The 12,469-nt window shown below is 50.7% G+C and overlaps 1 protein-coding gene across 1 annotated transcript; it reads right to left on the bottom strand.

Annotated features, from left to right (window-relative positions):
* Nucleotides 1–5,571: 5,571 nt before the first annotated feature.
* On the bottom strand, nt 5,572–11,988 carry CUNH10orf99 (chromosome unknown C10orf99 homolog). Its single transcript, XM_010622601.1, has 3 exons — nt 11,888–11,988; nt 9,938–10,015; nt 5,572–6,068 (listed from the first exon to the last, which is right to left on the bottom strand). Exons 1-3 carry the CDS (start codon nt 11,955–11,957, stop codon nt 5,983–5,985), a joined length of 234 nt encoding a protein of 77 aa, XP_010620903.1. The 5' UTR covers nt 11,958–11,988; the 3' UTR covers nt 5,572–5,982.
* Between the last annotated feature and the right edge of the window lie 481 nt (nt 11,989–12,469).

Genomic DNA, 12,469 nt, shown 5'->3' with positions numbered 1-12,469 from the left:
CAGCCCTCCAGCCCGCCACGCCCCCTTCTTGGAGCTGAGAACCTGAGAGCCAAGCGCAGGCCAAGTCCCGAGAGCTTGTGAAGTGAAGCGGAAGGATCCTCGAGGAGGCCGCTGGAAGACTGGCGCTACGGGGCTCCCAAGACCGGGTGAGGGCGGTTCTGGCTCTCCTGGAGTTTTACGTTTTCATGAACTTCCTCTGTGGTTCCGGGAGCTGGCTCCCCTCTCTGAGGGGAGCATTTGTGAAGATCAAAAATAAACAGCCCAGCCTTGGGCCAAAGGGATACGGAGCTCGGGTGGTGTGTGTGTGTGTGTGTGTGTGTGTGTGTGTGTGTAAAGGGCCGCTACCTTAGCAATCAAAACGGTTCCAGGGACCATCTGAAGGGCTTTGCAGAGCAGACCACAACTAGCAGTTAGTGGCATCGACCAGGTTCCCAGGGGCTCCAGGACCCCTCTCTGGAATCCCAAGCCAGGCTAGCTTTCCGAGTCTCAGCCAGGGTGTGCTGGGCAGCACCGACGCCCCCTTCTACCCACTCCCAAGGCTGCTCTGTCCCCTGACTATGGGAGGTGAGCCGTTCTCAAGTCCTCGGTGGAAGGAGGTTGGTTTGCAGCCCCATCTTGAGACAGGCTCGGCACAGTGGGCCAAGCCAAGTGCTGACCGACCCTCCGAAGGGTAGAGCATTGCCCATACTGCAGGGAACTTCCGGTGCTGCTCTGGCCTTGGCTGGCTGGTGATTGGGATCAGCAGCTGAGCTCTGGAGCCAGCCTGGCTGCTGGACCAGTTCTCTGGGCTGGAGCCTCTCTCTGCTGCTCCCGCACAGGAGTGTGCCTGAAATGGAGCCACACCCCTTCTCTGGGCTGGGCTGTTCATGGATGAGGGTGGCAGGGCAGTCCTGTAAGCCAGGTTACTTCCCTGGATCCCCGGGAGGCTGTGTCCCCCTGAAGGAAGGGGCTAGCCTTCCTCCCAGGGAGCTTTGAGAGAGCAGATCATCACCATCTCTGCCTGGCCTTCTCAGCCACCTCTTAGCAGGGACCAGGGATCCTGAAAGGAGGGAGAAGGGCCTATGCTTTATAGAGGAAAGACTTAAAATGGGAGGAGGGTCAGTCACCCCTAGCTCACACAGCCAGTGAGGTACAGAGCTTGGATTCCCATCTTGTTTGGGGTTGGCTTCAAGTTGAAACTCAGGGCTGAGAGATGACCTTGAAGCTACTTAAGTCTGGTCCCTCATGCACACATCCCTTCCTTAGCCCTAATATTGTATTTGTACTTTGTATTATTTTCCCTAAGGAGGCACACACACACACACACACACACACACACACACACACACACGCACACACACAGAGTGTATGAGATTTGGGAGGACTGAGGTTCTCCAGGGATGCAAGACTTTCAATACTGGAATTAGGAAAGTCTGCAGTAGCCTGCGGTGGGGTGACCACCCTAGATCTGCCCTGTCCCCAGAGCACCTGAACACCTTGGAAGACATCAGCTCTTCACTATCACCCTGACTGTGACTTTGCAGTGTGTGGGTCTAAAAACTGCCTGGAGAGTGCAGCTTGTCTTAGTAGGGAGGGGCTCACCTGCCCTGTGATCTGGGTCTCAGTCCTGGCCCACACACCCTGCACAGTCTTAGGCACCCCAGCCACCATGACCTCTAGCCCCCTGTCAGCCTCGCATCGTGACCAGCAGGCTCCCGCGGGCCTCTTGTGTGGCGCCTGTGTCGCAGCCCCAAATCAGGCCACCTTGGGTCAGGTTCTGACAGGTTTTCCTCTGGGGACTTGTGGCAATTAGTCCAGTATTGCTAAGTGAGAATCCTACTGTTGGCTGTCTGCCTGGGCATGTATGTATTCTTGCTCAGTCTGCCAATGAACCCCCTGGGCTCGTGCATGCTTCTGCACCTTTGCCTTTACCTGGCCTGCCAGCGTGCGTTCATCCACAGTCCTTGCCCACATACACATGCACATAAGCACACCTGTCCCCAAGTGTGTCCACATGCATCCATACAGCTGTCCACAAACAAGCATGAGGAGCTCCAGTCTCATTTGCAGACCCCTCTGCACACACACACACACACACACACACACACATGATCTGCATGTGATTTGCTCACAGCTGGTATGCACACATGAACACAGGCCTGAGTGTACTTGCACACCTGTCCAGGGAGGGATGGGGCCTGGTGCTCTCCAGGCACCCTTTACTGCACAGGAGATGATGAGTAGCAGATAACAGCCTTCTGGAGTCACCCTCCTCCCCACCCTGGCTAGGGGTTTTGACAAGGGTAGGGGCAGCCAAAGCAAGTCTCCACATTCTGCTTCTGCTCCCATATTCTGGGGGGAATGGAGGGAGTGTCCCACAGGCTGCCCTCTCCCTGTTATGTGGTATCCCTGGCTGCTCTGTTCAGCTGCTAGGTCAGCAAAATATCTTCTTGTGGTCTAGGGTGGTGTTTGGTACCCAGGATGGTGGCACAATTAGGGGATCTGAACAGACCTGCAGTGTCAGCTGAGTTTGGGGAAATCTGTCTTTGGGCACCATGATGTCACTTGCTGTCTTTCCCAGCCCAGAGAAGGGATAGGTCTGGGCCAGATGGATCTACCTGTATGGAAGTTGGGAGTCCCTTCTCATAGCATTGGGCTCTGAAGTTAGCAAATTAGCTGTGGGCTAAAAGTACCAGAAGTGGGATCCTGGAAAGCATCTACTCTGAACATGGCCTCTCTGAGGTACCAAGCCCTAGAACAAGAAGACTGTCTTGATTTCCTGTGACAGGAGGAGGGGTCCCTTCCCTACAGGTCTGAGTCCCCGTTCCCTGATTCTGTGTAACTGACTTCTAGATTGTAACACTGCCACGTTTTTAGGTGTAAACTCCTGAGAGAGGAAGAGAATGGAAATGTGTGAAACAGCAAGGTGACCAGCAATAGGAATGGGTAATGATTATGGCACATGAATTAATGTTCACATCTACAGACTTTTAAAACATTGATCTGGATAAGCAAAAAGTTGTGTCTTGATGTGGACAGGACTTCTCATTGTGGATATCTTGCAACTGGAAACCTCCCATCTTTATGGTTAACACTTTGCGGGTCTGAGGGCAATGCGGATTAACTGAGGTTAAGCAGCATCCGTGGGCCTAAGCCCTCTTTGGGAGAGGGAGCTGTTGATGGTGAGTCTGTTAGTTACTCCTAAATTGCTGACGTGTTTTGAGACTGCTAATAAATGGGCCAGATCCAGCCTCCACCAGTCTAGGCTAGAGCACGGGACACACCCAGACCCAGAAGCTTCTGGCCCCATGAGTGAAGTCACCATGTGGATGGTCACCATCATGCTCTGGCCTCTATGGGGCTCCAGGGTGGATTGCCCAGAGATGGGCTGGGAGTATGACATACGGCCTCAGCTTCAGTTTACAGATAGGAGTGTGGAGGCTCTCAGACATTATCTGACTTCCCTAGTGTCACAAGTGGCCATTATCTGATTCCCCAAGTCTGTCTTGTGCTCTGTCAGCTACACCAGGTATCACCTTTTCAGGGAGTCTGACCCCTTTGGTTGCCACAGAGATTATACACTCTTATTCTGCTATAGCCAGCAGCCATGTCTAGTTTCTTCAAGGGGAAAATTAGGGCAACATAAGAATTCTGCTTTTACTATTCTGAAATTATTATTCCAGATATTTGGGTTTTGTCCCCATACTCAAATAGTCTCCTTCACAAGACTTGTCCTATAGGACTTGGTCAGTCCTCTGAGAGTGAAGTTCTCCTGCCACAGAGAAGGTCCGAGTGCCCTTGTTGGAAGCTCTAAATTGCTGTGGCTTTCTGGGATGATGCTCCTTCCTCTCGCAGGGCTGTGGGCATCTCTGCTTGGGTAGCACAGGTTGGGGAGGAAGTGCAGGGCCCCAGCTCCCCAGGCTGCCCCAGGGGGCCACTGTCCGCAAGCCTGGCCTCTTCCCTGTACCCTCTGGCAGTCAGTGGCCCTGAGAAGGTGCTCCCTGTCCCCAAGGGTGAAGCTACATCTTCCTTTGGTTTGGGGATGTAATGATCTGGTCTTCCCTACCTGAGGTCCTCAGAAAGACAGGTTTTGAGGCTGCAGCCTTTCTGTGTGGCCAATTTCCAGAGGGCTCAGGTCTGCAACTGGGCACGTGGCTTTGGAGTCATTCCTCCTGGCTGATTCTCAAATACACACGTTTAGTTTTATGTGGGTTTTTTTCTTATTTTTTGGTGGGGGATAGCATTCAAAGGAGCAGAGGGAGGGATAAGAATCCAGGAATCACTGGTTTTCCAGGGCTGGTCCCTGCTGAGGGATCTCCTGGCTAGGGTAGACATCTCAGGAACCATTGTCACAAGCTTCTTCCCCACAGCCAACCCCAGCCAGCTTATCCTGGGGCCACCGAGCAGCTCTTCCTCTCCCAGCCCCACTGTGCCTCAACTGCCCTGTCCTTTCCACCTCCAGTTAGCTGCATCTGCCACACTCACATGTCCATCTGACTTGTTCTGTGCCCAGCCTCCCTGGGACCTCTAGGTCCTGACACTGCCTCAGACAGACTTAGGGGAGTGAAGCCTTTTCGTCCCCATACTGCTGTCTGGTTCCAAGTTCTGATCCAACCCTCACCTCTTCCTGCCTGGCCTTGCTGTGCCCCACCTTACCTCAACACACGCCTGCACACAGCCACAGCCACAGCTCGTGTACCACAGGCATACCACACAAACACACACACATCACACCACACAACTGTATAGACAACACATGTGCATAGAGTGTATAGACACTCCACATGTCATTCATACATAACCATACACACCACACACCCCACATCCCTCACACCTCACCCACTGCCTTTTCCAGTGGGGCCTCCCCTCTAGCCTACTTCCTGCCTCCTCCCTTTCTCCTCCATCCCCTCCAGACTCCTGTCCTCCATTCTTCCCTTGGGCTCGTAATTTCCCAGAGCCATGTCCTCCTCAGATGTGCTCTAGTTTGGTCATCTCTGAGCCCAGCACAGGCCTGACCCTTGTCTACTCAGGACTGGGTGACTGAGGAGTGATGCATAAACCATGACAGCTATTATGGTGAACACCGAGAAGTGTGCCCTGGGGCAAGATGTAGACCTCAGGCCTGCTGGATGCCAGGTCCCCAGACCCTGCAGAGCCTCTGACCCTCAGCCTCACATCTGGTGGCCCGGTGCCTCCTCCAGCTTGAGGGTTATGGGAACGGGTTTCTTGGCTCTCTTGGAGCATCAGATTAGGAGGGTGCTATGCTGGGAGATAAATGTCTGATCCCAGAGCCATCTGTTTCCCCAAGGCTCAGCTCTGTAGACCTGTGATCACCATGGACATAAACAGCCCTGAGGGCGGGGCAGGAGAGCAGGGACACACTGAGCCAGTTCCTTGTGGGCATGTCACACCTGTCTACTGCCCCCTCCAGCAGTCCTGTGAGCTCTTTTTTCACAGAAAAACATACTGCTGTTCCAGATCACAGCAGAAGTCCTGTGTGACCACACTGGGAGGAAGGGGGTGCAGGAACGTGTGTGGCCCAGGCCTCCCCTGCCTTTCTCAAATAATGGATGTGCCATACATTTTGCTTGTGTTTATTGATTATGTGTTTGCTCGGGGCTTCTCTCCATCTGACACAGGTCAGGAAGCTGGGTGGGGGGTCTTGTGCCTCTGAGGACTGCTGAGACTGAAGTCCTAGCCGACTGCCCTGGGTCCTGCTGCCCTAGTGTCTGGGGGACTTGGCATGTGTCTGAATCTGTAGCCGCTATGGGTCATGGTGGATTTGTTGACTGCCACACTGATAGGTCCTGGAGCCACTCAGCAGAGCCCGGCTTGTGTGGACCAGGACCTGGAGGGGTTCTGCACTCCGTGGTGCTCTTGTTCCTGTGATGAGGCCCTGCACAATCGCTGCTTACTGATGCTCAGGCGGAGAGAGGCGAGCTTAGGCTTCTGGTGTCATGGTCTGGGCAGTAGGTTCTCAGCTGCACGGAGGTGGTCTGGGTGCTACATCAGCGGAAGAGCCCCAGGCACTACCCAGGACTGTGGTGTTGTCTTGAGCCTGCAAGGTCTGCACAGCCTGGTGCCGTTCCCTGAGGGGAGAAGCAGCCAGCCAGGGAGAGGTGGGGCGAGAGGGAGGAAACACAGTTAGACTAATCCCCAAACTGCAGTGTCTGGAAAAGTCAAAGCAAGACCTTCCTGACCATTTCATTCCCAGCAGGGGAGTCAGGGGTCTGATGACCGGTGGAAGGCGGGGAGGATGGCAGAGGCGGTTGGGAGCCTGTTCACAACAATCATAGAAGGAAGGTCCACGCAGGGCCCCCAACTGTCCCTTTCAAACAGCGGGGGGCCAGGCTCTGCATACATTGTTTGGCAAATCAGCTCCATTATGGAAGGAATAATGCACAAGAAGGAAAGTACTCCATACATTGAACTACCCTCCACATTGCACACTCTGGAAGCTGAAGCAGGAGAATCACCACAAGTTTGAGGCCAGCCTGGTGGATATAGCAAGACCTTATCTCAAACAAACCAAAATAAAATTCAGGAAGAATTTCTACAAATAATCTGTATCTCCTATGTAGGCTAGAGAAATAGCAAATTAGTAATGCTACCTCATGATGATGGAAACATTTCTTGGTGGCAAAAGTCCAGGATTTGACAACTATGTATCAACACAAAGAAAAATGTCATGATTTAATGTTAATATATAAAAACCTGAAATGAGATATGAAGCCAGACATGATAGTGCACACCTGTAACTCCAGAAGTCTGGAAGGCAGAGGCGGGAGGATCCCAAGCTTGAGTCCAGCCCAGTCAGCTTAGTGACTTAGTGAGACCCTGCCTCAAAAAAAAAAAAATAAATAAATAAAATAAATAAATAAATAAAATAAAAAAGAGGCTGGACTGTACCTCAGTGTGAAGGCCCTGGTTTCCAACTCCAGTACTGGGGTGGGGGTGGGCAAAATTAGGTGAATGTTTTTATAAAAGAACAAAGGAGACACACAATAAGAAGGGTTATTAAGCTATGGTAATAAGATTATTATTTTTTTCTCTCTGGCTTCCAGGTTATTTCTATACACATTCCAGTGTGAAAGTTAATAACATAGAATCTGGAGCTAAATTATTTGGATTCTAAGCCCAGCTGAATTGTTTACTTACTAGCTGTGTGGGTTTGAACAGATTACTATACTTCTCTGAGGTTTGGTCCCTCATCTGTAACAATGAAGACAGTAATCATATCTAACTTTCAGGATTATTATTAGGATTAAATGCATGAGCAGGTGTAGACACTCCATCTAGAAATTGCTACATAAGTGCTAGATATACAAAAAACTAATTATCACAATCCACCTACAGCCTCATGTATTAATCATAACTAAGTGATAATATTAGTGTGATTTTCTTTGCATTTTTTCTTACTGCTTGAAAGTGCCTTAATCTTACCATAGTGATAAGCAGCAATATGCAGCAAAATTCACTCTTTTCCTTGACTAGCATGTCAGGAGAATTTTCCACTAGCATCTCTGATGGAGGCTCATAATTTCCTGACTGACTGGTCCTCAACTACTGTGGATCTGACTGCAGTTGAAGGCCAAGCAGCCCCTGCCACAGCCAGCAGCACCAGTAATGTTTTCCTGTAATTAAGGCAGCATCACTGGGCAGGTGGCTAGATGCTTGAAGAAAGCTCTCTCTCTTGCCTGTAAACTGGTAGATGTGCTCTGTTCAGCAAATCAGCCACATATAGAATTAGCTTTCAAATATGGTTTTGTTACCCTGAGCCAGAGTCCTGGGCCTTCAGTAGCTGTCTTCCCTGTGGTCCCTACTCAGCATAAGGCATAAGTCACTTGGGGAATGAGGAGCTGCTGCCATCCAGTATCTGTGAGTCACCTGGTCTGGTGGCCTGCTCAGCGAGGCCAAGTGGTCTCCTGCTGGGCCCCTGGCAAGGCCCAGCTACCTTCCTTGCAACAGCAGGGCCTGTGGTGGGCTATGCCAAGTGCTCCAGGGACCTAACCCACTGACCCCACATCGAGGTTGCGAGGTGATCTTCCCATCACACCATTTACCAGCCACGAGAGAGGCACAGCCCTAGCTGCTCAAGGTCTCACCACTCTGGGGTGCAGAGCTGAGATCCTAACTGGATGGTGCACTCTGACCCCTTCCAGGAAGCTGTCACCTTGCAGTGGCTTGTGACACACACAGGCTGCAGGGCACTTTCTCTCTGCGCAGGAGACAGTTTGTTGTAGTGGAAAGAGGTGCACAGTTCCTGGTTCCTAGTCTGCCTCAGTTGAGCCTCAGTTTCTCTATCTATACAACAGCCACAAGACCTCCCTAGAGTGGTTCCAAGAATTTAAATGAGATCTCACAGTCAGCATCCAGTAAATAGGCTTGTTTTACTGGCACTTCCTTTGCTAAGTGGTGTATAAATTTCTGCAACGGAATTTTAAAAATAGACATGGGAAAGAAACCCAGCCATTTAAAAAAAATGTTTGCTTTTTTGAGACAGGGTCTGGATACATAGCCTAGGCTGGCCTTGAACCTGTAGTGATCCTCCTGCCTCAGCCTCCCAAGTGCTGGGATTATAGGCGTGCACCACCATGCTCAGTCTTGATATCAGGACCATGCTGGTAGATTATTCCCCTAAGGTACCACATGACCACCGAACAAGCTGCCCTATGTGCACCAGGAGCGAGCAGGCCACCCATACCTCTCTGAACTGTGCTTGTGTGTGTGTGTGTGTGTGTGTGTGTGTGTGTGTAGTGGGTGGTGTGTTTCTGTGTCTCTCTGTGTATAGTGTACATGTATGAGTGTCTGCATTTATCTGTGTGTCTATATCTTGGGGGGGTGGTTGTGTGTTATCCATGTGTGTTTGTGTGTATATCTGTGTCTGTTTCCTCCTCCCTCTTCTTCTTCTCCTCCCCCTCTTTGTCTGTCTTCTCCTTTTCTACCTCGTTCTCCTCCGTCACTCCAGCCTGGAGTGCAGAGCAGCCACCAGCTGCCTCACCTCTGCCTTGCCTGGGCCAGGGCCTCACACCCTGGCATGCAAGCTTGTGAGAACCCAGCTGGCTGTGAACCAAGCATCTGGCAGCCGCGTCTGAGGCTGGAGCTCTCCTGCCTGCGTCCCTCTCCCCTTACGTAGGAGCTGTTCCTGGCCTGGGCCATCACTAGCTGGAGGGCCCAAAGGCTCTGGTGATAGCTGTGTGTGGGACTCTACCCTCCCTGTACTGTCTGCCTCCTCCCATGAAGGCCATGGTGGTTCCTGGGCTCCCACCTCTCACCCAGACCAGCGACTCCACTGTGTCAGCCTGGCCCGTGACCTGGAGCCCCAGTGTGGGCCCTGGGTGTCTGGATTTGAGTCCTTTTCATGCCTGGGTGAGAGCCTTGTGCTTCTCCACCTCTCATTGAGCCCAGCTCTGCAATTCCAGCCTGTGCTGGGACTGCAGCCTGGAGGTGGCCTGCCCACATCCCAGGGTGCTGCCCTCTCCTTCCCCAAGCTGGGGCTCCAGATCCGTGTGACTCGCAGGCAGCCAGTGCGGGTGTAGATTCTGGAGCACCTCCAGCTCTCAGCTCCTTGGTGTCTTCTGCCTATCCCAGCCTTCACCCTGCTTCTTCCCCTGCATGCACCACCCCTCCGCCACCCTTGGGAGACTCCTGACCTTTCCTCAAGTGTCACCTCCCCTTCAAGAGACCTGTGTGCCCCACATCACTTCTTAATTGCATCTTGCTTTTTTGTTTTCTCAGAGTGCTTAGTTTGAAACTATTCGTTTATTTCTTCTTGGAGGGCAGATAGCATTCCCCTAGATGCTAAGCGTCCCAAGGTCACTCTTGTTTGTGGTCACATTTGTTCGTGGCCCTCTCTGATGTCATGCCCAGGCAGGGTCTGATCAACATGTCTTTCCTGTCCCAAGGCCACCCCGGAGCCGCTCTCCCCAGCTGAGCCCAGGCAGGGTGCAGGGCTTACTTTTCAGGTTAAAGCCTGGAGCTTGGCGGCAGCAGGGCCTGGATTTCCGTATCTTGGTCCGAAGCCTTTTCCCTGTGGCTGGACACAAACAAGCACAAACCTCCTTCAGTGGGCTTGCGGACACCCTGGAGTAGGGGAGTCCTTGCAAGGACAATTTGTGTGGCTTCTACTCCCTAGGACCAGGGTTCAGGAATATTTGGTCAAGGAAACTGAAGATGAGCCAGGCCGTGGGAGGGGAAGGGTGGACCTTAGTGTATTTTACTGTTTTTTTTTTTTTTTTTTTTTTTTTTTTTTTTTTTTTTTGTACTAGGAATTGAACTCAGGGCCTTGATCTTGCCTTGCAAGTGCAATGCTACTAAGCTACAAGTCCAACCCTATTTACTTTTCTGAAGCGACAAAGTCAATGTTGGGAAATGGGAGATGACTGTGCTACCAGAAAAAGTTCTTCTCCTGCTCCCAGTCCAAGGACCAATTCAGCACTGAGGCCCAGAAGTGTCCCTGCCCTTCCGTACAGCAACTCTCCCTGTGGCAATCTAGTCTAGGAAAAAAATCCTGAATATAGGAAATACTTTACCAAGAGAAGGAGGGAGGGAAAGGGAAAGAGACATAAAAAGGAACTAAACGTTGTTATGTACATGTACCGACTCCTCAGGACAAATGTAATAATCGTGCACTGCAAACACAGGCTAATAAAAACTTTGAAAAAAGGAAGTATTTTCTATACACACGTACACAGTTCCACAGATGCAGGAGAGTGCACAGCTGTGAACATCTGAATGTTTAAGCACATAAATAATGACAGCAGGCTCCCTTGATGGCAAGTGATATATAAAAATACCAGCTGAATATTGCCATTTCCTACATCTGCCTGGAAGAGTCGTATGGGGACAGGAATCTTTATGGAGCAAAACCGTCCTTGTAGCTGCCATTCGAGTTACATTGGTGACCTCAGACCTGTCCTACAGCAGAGGCCTGATAGACGACATGCCATGAGCCACGCTCCTGACAAATTCTAATCACCACTTTTCTGAGTATATTGGCAGCACATGTTCTCTGCAGAAACCTGAGCACCTAAATACTTCTTATAATCCTGCTACTCAGTAGGGACGGTTACTGACACTCTGGTGTGAACGAGCAAGTTCAATCACGAGTATTTTTAGTGATCATATGAAAAAAGTGATACATGAAAGCAGTGTTGGACATCCAGAGTTATCAATTAAATTTAAAAAATGATTCAGGGCTGGGGATTTAGCTCAGCGGTTTGGTGGCCTGCCTTGCAAGCACAAGGACCTGAGTTCAATCCCTGGTAACCTGCAAACAAAGCCCCGAGTTTAAACCCTGAAAAAAAAAAAAAAAAAAAAAAAAAAAAAAAAAGATTCAGGCAATTTTAAAAATGTTGAACATGGCTATTCTTGAATCATGAAATTATGGGCGTTTTCCTGTCCTTTATATATTGCTATATGTTCAGCTCCAATGCTGAAATTACCATGAGGACAAAACATAAAAGTAGGCAGTTTTCTAGACAGTTGTACAACAGAAAGAGCTTGAAATACTCAGCTATTTGAAACAAGAGAGGCAGGAGAGCTAAGTATTCTCATCCGGTGTGAAAGGTTCCCCACTTCTGTATACACCCACATGCCCACACCCAGCTTCCCAGACCATGGGGTATTTTCTATGCATGAAGTTTGAGAAATTCAAACTTGCATGGTGAACTCATTAATTTATTCATCACCCAGCAAGACTTCCCTCTGACCCAAGCATGGTACAGGCACAGCAGATGGCTCCGGCACAGCAGAGGTTGTGTGTCTGGGTGGCAAGGGGGTGCTTCCCTTTGGCCCCTGGTGTGTTTAGGAGAGCTCAGGGCCTTCTTTCCAGCAGTACTGTTCAGATACTGGAGTCCTTAGATACTGGAGTCCCCTCTCAGGGCCCAGCACCCTGGGGCAGCCCTACCTTCCCCGGAGAAGATGGAGACACAGAGCAGCAAGATGCAGATGAGGCTGTAGAGGACTAGAAATCTCATGGTGAGGCAGCTGGTCTCCTGGCCTGCGAGGGAGCTGTGCTGGGTAGCAGATGGCCTCCCTCAGGGCTACTGCAGACACTTTATAGAGTGGCAGGGAGGGGAGGGGACTGGCAACTCTGGAATCTCATAAAGAGGAGAGGCTGCCCCTCCTAAAAGGAAAAGAACCAGCTTTTCAAGTCACTGAGAACATTTAATGACCTGTAACATGCTAGGCCCTGAGAGCCACCTGCTCCAGCCTCACAAGTCAGAGCAGGAAACTCATGCTTCAGGAAAGAGCTGGGATTGAACGTTAACTTTTAGTGTCAGTCATAATTCCATGCAATGCAGATCTTCCCGCTTGCTTCTTAGATGTTGCTGAGAGGATCATAAAATCCCTTGTGGAGCCTATGTCACGGTTGTGAACAATTTGACCTGGCTTTAAATCCTTGAGCTGCTGTTAATCACAGTGGTGCAAACTTGGACTTTTCTCTCAGTGTCTCTAGATGTGCTGGCCATCTGTGAAATGGGCACAG

The sequence above is a fragment of the Fukomys damarensis genome, unplaced genomic scaffold (assembly GCF_012274545.1).
Source record: "Fukomys damarensis isolate Sample0158 unplaced genomic scaffold, DMR_v1.0_HiC HiC_scaffold_1, whole genome shotgun sequence".
Taxonomy (NCBI): Eukaryota; Metazoa; Chordata; class Mammalia; order Rodentia; family Bathyergidae; genus Fukomys; species Fukomys damarensis.
This window is presented reverse-complemented; position numbering and strand designations above follow the sequence as displayed.

What these genes read in the sequence shown, in the direction of transcription:
- CUNH10orf99 (XM_010622601.1), bottom strand. Translation starts at nt 11,957, where the DNA reads ATGAGATTTCTAGTCCTCTACAGCCTCATCTGCATCTTGCTGCTCTGT. An exon ending in CTCCATCTTCTCCGGGGAAG is followed by an intron (nt 10,016 to 11,887) that starts GTAGGGCTGCCC and finishes GTTTGTGTCCAG; the next exon opens with CCACAGGGAAAAGGCTTCGG. An exon ending in TCCAGGCTTTAACCTGAAAA is followed by an intron (nt 6,069 to 9,937) that starts GTAAGCCCTGCA and finishes TTCTCCCCTCAG; the next exon opens with GGAACGGCACCAGGCTGTGC.